Below are 9498 nucleotides of genomic sequence, written 5' to 3'. Positions count from 1 at the left end.
TTTCATGGCGCTTGCTTTCATTTTAGTTTTGCCGCCTATGCTAACTCATACAAGCTCGAACACAAGTTCTCAAAGGTTGGTCGACTTTTGCTTGAATAGACTAAGCTTACAATAGAACTCTCTTGTTTGTAGCTGCTTTGGGTAATGGGTAGTGTCAGGCGCTTGATCCAAGCAGCCCCTACAGTCGGGCAAACTTTAACAGCCCCTAGCAGCACATACAGCCGGCCTTGGTTAATGAACAAAGCAGCCATGGCAGCCGGCTTTGAGGTTGAACAAAACAGCCATGGCAGCCGGATTTTATTGGTGAACAAAGCAGAACAGCAGCCCCCACAACCAGCTTACTTAATGAGCAACAATGCCACTGCAGGCAGGCTTGAGGATGCACAAGGCAGCCCGACATTGATGTTGTTTGTCCGTCTCAAGAAAACTCCAAGCAAGATTTTTTCATAATAATGCTTTGCAATTTTGCATGGTAGCCCAACTAGGCTTCACGCACAAACGCTGCTTAAGGGGTGATACACCCGTTAATTCTTCATGACATTGCAGCCGTTCTTGAGGTTGAATGCAGCAGCCCCTTCAGCCGGGCTTGGTTGAGGCATAAAGAAGCCTCATAGCCGGTTTTGTTGAGGCCGGAAACAACTCCTACATCCGGAATTAGTTGATGAGCCTGGGTGCCCATACAACCGGGGTAAATTGTTGAGCATGGATGCCCATACAGCCAGCTTTTGTGATGAGCAAAGCTGCCACTACAGCCGAAGAAAAGACAATGCTTGATGATTTTTTAATCAAAACAGGGGGATGTGTTGATGAACAACGCAGCCCCTGTCATCGAACTCAAAGAATCAAAGACACAACCGCTCTTAATGAACAACCAAGCAGCCCCTTCGGCTGGTCTTGAGAATGAACAAAGCATCCCACGGCTGGGAATATTTGACGAGCACTTGAGCCTTGGCAACCAGGGTAAATTGGCCAAAAGAGTTGCAACTACAGCCGGATTAAATTTGATGGAGAAAACTGCCCTTTGCTTGATTCATGAGAATGAGCTCTTCAAATGATGACAAGCGAGCATGAGATGTCAAAAAGCTTTTAGCTCGAGAAATAGGTTTGCTCTGATCACACATGCGGCTTTCTATGCCGTCTGACCCTTGCTTAGGTTGGCTGCCGCTTGAACAAGTTTACAAAGCTCTTGCTAGCTCACTTCACAGCCGTTTTTGAGGTTGTTCAAAGCAACCCCCATAGCCGGGTTTAATTGGCTACAACCCAGGCGGTATGGAGTGTGCTGAACCCGGGTTAATAACTTGATGATTGTAACCGGCTGACCCTATTGATACTCACAGTAGTTTGGGGCCAAGCACACACCAAACGCTTTGCCGCTTGTACAAGGTTTAAATCGAACACAGGCGGGCTGACATTTTTAATAACGCTGACCGACTATGTTTGATGATGCTGACCGGCTCCATCCTTGCTAACCACCTCTGCTAGTTAGCTATAATTACCGAGTCTGACTTGTTAAGGCAAGAAGAAGAAATGGAGCAGCTATATAATAATAACGATGAATAATATAGCAGCCATTGCAACCGGCTTTGAGGTTGAACAAAGCAACCATGGCAACCGGGCATAAATGAGGCAATCAAGAAGCAGACCCTACGGCTGGGTCTGATTGAAGCATAGAGAAACCCTCACGGCTGGGCTTGGGAATGAACAAAGCACCCCTGCAGGCGGGCTTAATTAGGGAGTAAGGCTGCCCTTATAGCCGGGAAAAATTGAAGCGCGATGCAGCCATGGCAGCCGTTTATTTGAGGCACCCATCATGACTCTGACCGGCTGCCACCATTGCTAGCAATCACTGGCTGACACCATTGGAGCAAAGCTGCCCCATGCCGCCTGCATATGGTTGCCGCTTGTATATGCTACCACAAGAAAAAGCCTGGCCGCTTGTGTGTGCTAACACAAGAAAGAAGCTTGGCCGCTTGGTGGTTCTCTTGCTTTGGTTTCATTGAGATTCGGCCACCTCACGCTTGCTAACAAACACGAGTTCATACATACAAGCTTATCAAAAAGCATATTGATACTATCCATTATTCTCATGAGCGCCTATATTATTCTCTTGAGTCCACTCAAGAGTAGAATGTGGAGTTTAATAAATTTAACTTTGATAGCTGTCAAAAACTTGAAGTATGGAAATGTATCTCACTTGTCGTATGTAAATGCCGCATGATACTGTCAATTATGCAAAACATTTAATTGTAGGCTCATGTTATTTCATTAGCAACAAGCAATTAATTTATTAAATAATTTAATAGACCGCTTGCCGCCTAGCTTCTTATTTATACAATCATAATAATGATTTGATAATAAGGATATATAGCTTGCAAGCTTGGCCGTATCTCTTGTATTACAATTTTGGAAGTGTGGAAATGCATGAGTACACTTGCCGCATGCATATACCCCACTAATTAAAAGAGTTTACTCTTGAAAATCAATTGTATAATATTATGTATATAATAATACAATTGATTTGATGTTGATAGTATCAAACTAATAATCAAATATAGTATTAAGGCCGGCTGTATGATCCGGCTGGGTGGCCATAGCATGCGGCCGCTCATTAAATGAGTCGGATTAAAGTATTGGAGTTGACTAATTTAGCCGTCTCTCCCCTAATAAAATTAAGATTAAACGGCATTGCCCTTTAACCTTCAAATATGCATGACTTAGTCTAACAGGCCTTTTTGGCCGCCTGACTCTCGACATTCAGCCTCATGACGCCTGATGTACTTGACATCCGGCCTCATGACGCCTGCTGCCTCCCAAAGGAGGCTCCTCTCTTGAGTCGGTGATCCACAACCGTTGTGCCATTACAGATGTGTCTCCCCACAGACGGCGCCAAATGTTTTGGGGTTTTTTTTGTACGTACCCGAATGAAGGGTGTGTACGTCCCTCAGGAGACAGATCTGCAATGCAACACTCGAACGGCCCGATCACCTGCAAAACAATGGACCCCGGGGGGGACGGAGGTCCGCCTCCGACGATCAAGTCAGTGACCGAAATAATGTATTTTAGAGAGAGAAAGTAGAGAGAAGGGAGAGTAAATGTGGGGGGCATTTCCCTTGGAGAGAGAATTGGATCCTTTAAAGCTGATGTAATGATCAGTATTTATAGAGCATTGGGATATGTGCCTTTTAGGTTATTTAACCTAAGTAGATTGGCTTCCCACCGTTTTACGATTTCTAGGGTTATGAACTTAGAGCCCATTTTCACCATTCTATCATTGAGTGACACGTGTCATGCTCTAATTGGCTCATTGAGCGCTGAGCTTGCGGACACGTGTCGAGGTGGCATTGGTCCACATATATAGGGGGTATTTTTACCCCCAAACAGTATGGAATACTTCTCCAGATGCCTTGATGAGCTTAGGTTGTCTCCTGACTTTAACTTTCACCCTAGATGTGAAAAGTTAAACCTAACTCACATGATGTTTGCTGATGACTTATTGATGTTTTCTCGAGCTGATAGTGTTTCTGTTAAGCTTCTCTTCCAAGCCTTCTCGAAATTCTCGGGTGCCTCTGGGCTTTCTGCTAATCTTGATAAAAGTGAAGTCTACTTTGGAGGAGTCTCTGTTGATGTTCAGAATGAGTTGAGGGAGCTTCTGGGTGTTTCTCAAGGCTCCATTCCTTTTAGGTATCTTGGGGTCCCTCTCTCTTCAAAGAAGCTTACTATTGCTCAATGTAGGCCTTTGGTGGATAGAGTCACTACTAGAATTCAAGGATGGATGGCTAAACACTTGTCCTATGCTGGGAGGCTTCAATTGGTGAAGAGTGTGTTGTTTGGTATCTAGACTTATTGGGCTCAAATTTTTATTCTTCCGAAGAAAATTCTGAAAGAGATTGAGGCTAGGTTTAGATGCTTTCTTTGGACTGGATCCTTTGATCCAGCTAAGAAGTCTTTGGTTGCTTGGAATAATGTCTGTCTTCCTAAAGTTTGCGGTGGCTGGAACCTGCTTTCTCTTCCTGAGTGGAATAAAGCAGCTGTCATTAAGTTACTTTGGGATATTGCTCACAAGGATGATAATCTTTGGGTTAAGTGGGTTCATATCTACTATTTCAAGCATAAAGATTGTTGGACCACTCCTACCCCTGCTAGATGCTCCTGGTTTTTGAAGAAGATTTTGAGTTGTAGAGATATTGTGAATGATCAAGGGGGATGGGATGGTTTCGTTCAGGGCAACAAGTTGAAAATCAAGAAGCTTTATGCTGCTATTAGGCCTCAAGTGCCTAAAGTTCCTTGGAAGAGAGTTACTTGTCATAACTTAGCAACTCCCAAGAGTGTTTTCATCTTGTGGATAGCTTTATGGAATAGGCTTGTCATTAAGGATAGGTTGCTTCAATGGCACATCTCTTGTGATCCAAAATGTTTCCTTTGTTTGAATGGCAATGAAAGTGTTCAGCATCTATTTTTTGATTGTGATTTCTCTAGGAAGGTTTGGAGTAAGGTTTTGGGGATCTTGCGTGTTTCCAAGCCTGTTCAGCAGTTTAGTGATGAGATTGATTGGATGAAGAAAATCTGCAGAAGTTCCAGATTAAAGAATAAAGTGATCCAGGTGGCCTTCACTGAAACAGTTTATGGTATTTGGATTCAAAGGAATGCAGTTCTCTTTACTGAATGCTGCAAATCAATTGATGCACTTGTTCGGGATATTGTCTTTCACTCAGTTTGTAGAATCCCGGCGGGAAGAAAATATTTGATTGTCTAGGGCTTGTCTCGGGCTCCTTGTGCGTGTGTTCTGGTTTCTTTCTTTTTCAATTGAGGTTCCCGTTGTTTTGTTTTGTTTGCTGTTCTTTTTATGCTGGTTTTGTTGTTTGCTTGTTGTCTTTGTGCTTTTGGTGGTGTGCTCTACTAGGTGTTTTGCTGTGCACTGCTATGCACTGCTGTCTGCCCTGCAGGTTTGGCTTCTGCATTGCTGTTCTGGTGCTTTTGTTGTTGCTGCAGTGTGCTGCTGTTGTCTAGTGGTGTTGCTGCCTTGTTGTTCTATTTTTATGCTGCTGCTCTGATCTGCTCAGTGCTTTGCTGCCTGCTGTCTTCTTTTGGTGCTGGGTGGTCTGCTGTGTTTTGTTGTGTGTTGTTGTTTACTACTGCACTGCTGGGTGTGCCTCTGCTCTGGTGTTTTGGTGCTGTTGTTGTTGCTGCTGTAGGCTGTGGGTGGTGTTTGTTGCTGCTGCTTTTCTTCTCTGTTGTACTGCTGGTTTGCAGCTTCTGCGCTGCTCTTTGCCCTGCTTTGCCTAGCTGCTGGTGGTGTGCTCTGCTGTTGGTGCTGCTGTGCAGCTATCTAATGTTTTGTGCTTTGTTTTCTGTAGTTGAGGCTAGCTTTGGTTCTTTTATTGTTGTCTTTTTGTTGTATTAGTTTTCTTGTTAGTTTGCAGGCTTGTCTGCTCCTGACTGTTGGTTTTGGTGTCTTTTGGGTGTTTGGTTTTGTTGTTTTCCTGGTTGTTTGTTGTCTGGTCCTGGTTTCCGGAACCCTTCCTAGAAGGTGGCCGGAAATCTGAGTCCAGTTGTTCTAGGTCCTTCCTAGAAGTTGGCTAGGTTTGGATCTAGAACTGGTTGTGGGGTTGGCCTGTTGTTTTCAGGTCTTTTGGTGTTCTGGTGGTAGTTATAACTTAGCTTTTGTAAGTTGTAACTTTCTCTCTTTGGTAATAAAATCTTATTTTCCAAAAAAAAAAAAAAAAAAAAAAAAAAAAAAAAAAAAAAAGGGTTATGTTAGATGGGAGTAGCTCACATAGCTCGAGTTTCTTGAAAATGGAATAAGGCATGACGCTCACACTAGCTCCAAGATCACAAAAAGCATTATTAAACATTTTCCTTTTGATCTCACATGGAATAGAGAAGTTTCCCGGATCCTCCATCTTCTTGGGCAACTCATTTTGAATCGAAGCACTACAACAACTCCCAACTTCAACCGAATTAACTTCATTGAACATTCTCTTCCCACTCAAAATCTCCTTAAGGAACTTAGAGTACCTAGGCATTTGGGTAATTGCATCGGTGAAGGGGATAGAAAGGTGAACTTCCTTGAGCATAGCAATAAACTTTCCAAATTGCTCATCAATTTTGTGCCTCAAGAATTTTTGTGGGTATGGAAGATCGGGTCTCCGCACTTCCTCACGCTCTTTCTCACTACTCCTTTTTTTCTCTTGAACCTCCTCATAACTCACACTCTTAGACTCAAACTTCTCAACTTCCACTCTTGGGTCACTCCTCTCCTCATCCTCCTCAATGGACCTAGAAGATCCCTCATTAAGAACTCTCCCACTCCTAGTGGTGATAGAATAAACGGGTTTCTTAGGTTCCACTCCTTGAGAAGGCAAAGAGGATGGACTAGCACAATCCTTTAGAGTGTTGGCTAGTTGGGTTATTTGTGTCTCCAGCATTTTGTTATGAGTCGTCATCTCATTAAATTTCTTGTCACTCACCGCCATATATGTGTTGATGATCTTGGTTTGGTTATCAATCATTTCTTCCAAATTTGTCTTAAATGATGATGGTTGGGAATAAGAATTTTCACCATTGCCTTGAGGCTTTGGAGCAAAACCGGTGGGGGTCCCCTTTGGTTGTTATTTTGAAAACTTCCCCGATTTTGGTTGTTGTTCCAATTGCCACGGCCTTGATTATTTCCACCATTATGGTAATGAATACCAAAGCCTTGAGATTGACTTTGGTTACCATACCCATGGCTCGGGTTTTGATTACTATAGCCTTGGTTGTTATAGTTACCTCAAAAACCTTGGTTTCCTTGGTTCCTATAGCCTCCATTGTTGTAGTTATCGAAACCACCTTGGGGGTGAGAATTCCTATTACTAAAATTTTTAGGTCCATCAAATCTTTGACCACCATTGACATTAGACACAAAGTTCACATGTTCATATTCATTAATTTCAACATCATCACATCCATCAACAAAAGTTTGAGAACACATAGAAGAATCATGATCATAAGATCCACAAGAATCACAAAATAGACAACCACTTGGCATATTATTGGAAGTAGAAAGAGAAGAGTTAGAAAATGTACCTCTCCCTTTAGATTGGGAGGGAAGACTCAATGAATTCGTAGAAACACTCTCAAGCTTTGCTTTGATCGACGTCACTTCCTTCCCTAGATTTGAAATTTGAGAGGACAAGATGTTAATCGCATTGAGATGATCCACCGAATAAACCGTCGAGCCACTCTTGCTCGTAGACTCCCTCTCTCCTTCTTGCTAATCTCTATAGTATCTCACCACATCCTCAATTATGTCAACTACCTCTTCTTCCGTCCTATTCATTATAGGACCTCCGGCTCCTCCATCTAGGCATGAATTGCCTTGAGCACTCAAGCCTCCATAGAAAATTTGTATCACTTGATAGGTAGGAATTCCATGATGTTGACACTCTCTTTGGTACTCCTTGTACCTCTCCCATGCTTCGTAGAGATTCTCATTAGGCCTTTGTTTGAATCCTTGGATCAAGGCTCTAGCCTCCGTCGTCTTCTTTTGTGGGTAAAAGCGAGATAAGAAAGCTTTGGTGACTTCATCCCATGTCCTAAGGGAATTTGTCTTAACCTCCTTATCCAACCACACTAAGGCACGACCAATAAGAGAAAAGGGAAACAACTTTAGCCGAATAAACTCTTGAGAAATGTCGTTCACCTTGATAGTATTACAATACTTCTCAAATTCCTTTAGGTGATTCAACGGGATCTCACTCTTGGCTCCACTAAATTGCCTCCTTTCTATCAAAGTAATCATGGTCGGTCTAATTTTAAAATCATTCACCGGTGTTGTAGGTGGAGCAATGCCACTCTCAAACCTATAAGCACCGAGAATTCCCAACTCCTTCAAAGCTACTCTTGGATTCTCTCCCATGGCTTACTCTTCTTCTTCCCCAAATTCTTCTTCACTTGAGGAACTTAGGCTCAAAGACCGGTTGGCTACCCTTCTTCGTGAAAGAGTACTTTCAATTTCCGGATCCAAAGGAACTAAGGACCTAACACGAGTTCTACTATGCATGCAAAAGCTCAAAAGAAATTGTTAGAAACACGGCTACAAGTGTAGCCTAAAAGAAAGAAGAAAAATCTTTTTGTATTTTTGAATAAGATGGAATAGACTCAAAAAACAATACAAAATCACAACACCGTTCCTCGGCAACGGTGCCATTTTGACGCGGGTTAAGACTAGGTCGTTGAAACTAACCCCTACCCGAGGCCAAACAAAATTTGTAAACACTCAACACACCCCTACACAAGTATAATGGTAAGTTGAGGGTCGAACCCAAAGGAATGGTGGGCGATTATCTATTGTCTATGGTCAAGCTATTCCGAAATGTAATGATTGGGTGTGAATGTTATGCTAGGACAAAGACGACTAATAAACGAGAAGAAATCAAATGTAATAAACACTAGGGGTAGGATCCACATGTAATCATAACTAATTCAACTAATTGGGAGGTCAAATTGACTAAGTCAAGCAATGTGAGGGAAAATCAATCATGCAACCAAAAGAGCATATCAAGCTATTCTCCTAGAGGTCTAACTAGCGTTAACTACGATAAACTCTAGCTAGGAAACATCACAAGACACCTCAATCGTGTAAATGCAAGCCACAAATCAATGGTCCGTACCAATGCAAACTTACAATGCAATATAGTGCAGCAATCAAAGTTAGCTACTCTTTAATTAATCACACACATGCACATGATCATCAACCAATTTAATCACATAGTCAACTCCATCAATTTTCCCAAATTAGCTTTAATCCCTTACTCATACATGCTTCACCATTACCCTAGCAATCAATCTACTCACTAGCCATTGAAATCAAAATCAAAACAACACTAAGCAACAAATTCATCATGATCAAATCAAACAAGCTAAAATCAAACACATATCAATAAAACTTCAATCAAACTTGAACATTCAACAAACAATTGAAATCAAACTAAAGATCAAACTAAAGATTGAATTAAAGAAAAGGAAATTTTACAATCTTGATCAAAGATCAAAGGAATTAAAGAAAGCTTCAATCATCAACAATCCACCATGAATTTCTCTCACTAAAACCTAGAGTTTCTCTCTCTAAAAATCTCTCTAATTTTTTATCTAAAACTAATTCTAATTCTGTTCTAATTCACCTCTTCCTTATCTCTCCTAAAATAAAAGGAAAAACTATGTATAGGAAAGATACAAAAGAAGAGTTAGTTAGATCGTCCCAAAAGAAACCCCGGAAGGCGAGGTCGCATTAGAGGAGAGGCGCGGCCCTGGCATCAGAGGAGGGAAAAAGGGTACGGAACAGGGGCCCTGGCAGGCGCACCCGCACTAGGCGCGCCCGCGCCACCTAGGTTCGCGGCCGCACCACCCTCATGTGCGCCCGCACCTGGCAGCAGGGGTGCCCCCCCTTCTTCGTCCAAGCTCATCCTCGTGGGCTCGTCTTTATGATGATGATGAACAACAAGGAAGGAAGTCTTGAAA

The 9498-nt window shown here is 42.4% G+C and overlaps 1 protein-coding gene across 1 annotated transcript; it reads left to right on the top strand.

The window, feature by feature from the left end:
- The first annotated feature begins 3382 nt into the window (after positions 1-3382).
- On the top strand, positions 3383-5007 carry LOC110695474. Its single transcript, XM_021872703.1, has 3 exons — positions 3383-3830; positions 3936-4711; positions 4990-5007. The coding sequence occupies exons 1-3, from the start codon at positions 3383-3385 to the stop codon at positions 5005-5007; spliced, it is 1242 nt and encodes a 413-aa protein (XP_021728395.1).
- The last annotated feature ends 4491 nt before the right edge of the window (positions 5008-9498 follow it).

The sequence above is a fragment of the Chenopodium quinoa genome, unplaced genomic scaffold (genome assembly GCF_001683475.1).
Source record: "Chenopodium quinoa cultivar QQ74 unplaced genomic scaffold, ASM168347v1, whole genome shotgun sequence".
Lineage (NCBI taxonomy): Eukaryota > Viridiplantae > Streptophyta > Magnoliopsida > Caryophyllales > Amaranthaceae > Chenopodium > Chenopodium quinoa.
The sequence above is the reverse complement of the archived record's forward strand: the minus strand, read 5'-3'. Positions and strand labels throughout refer to the sequence as shown.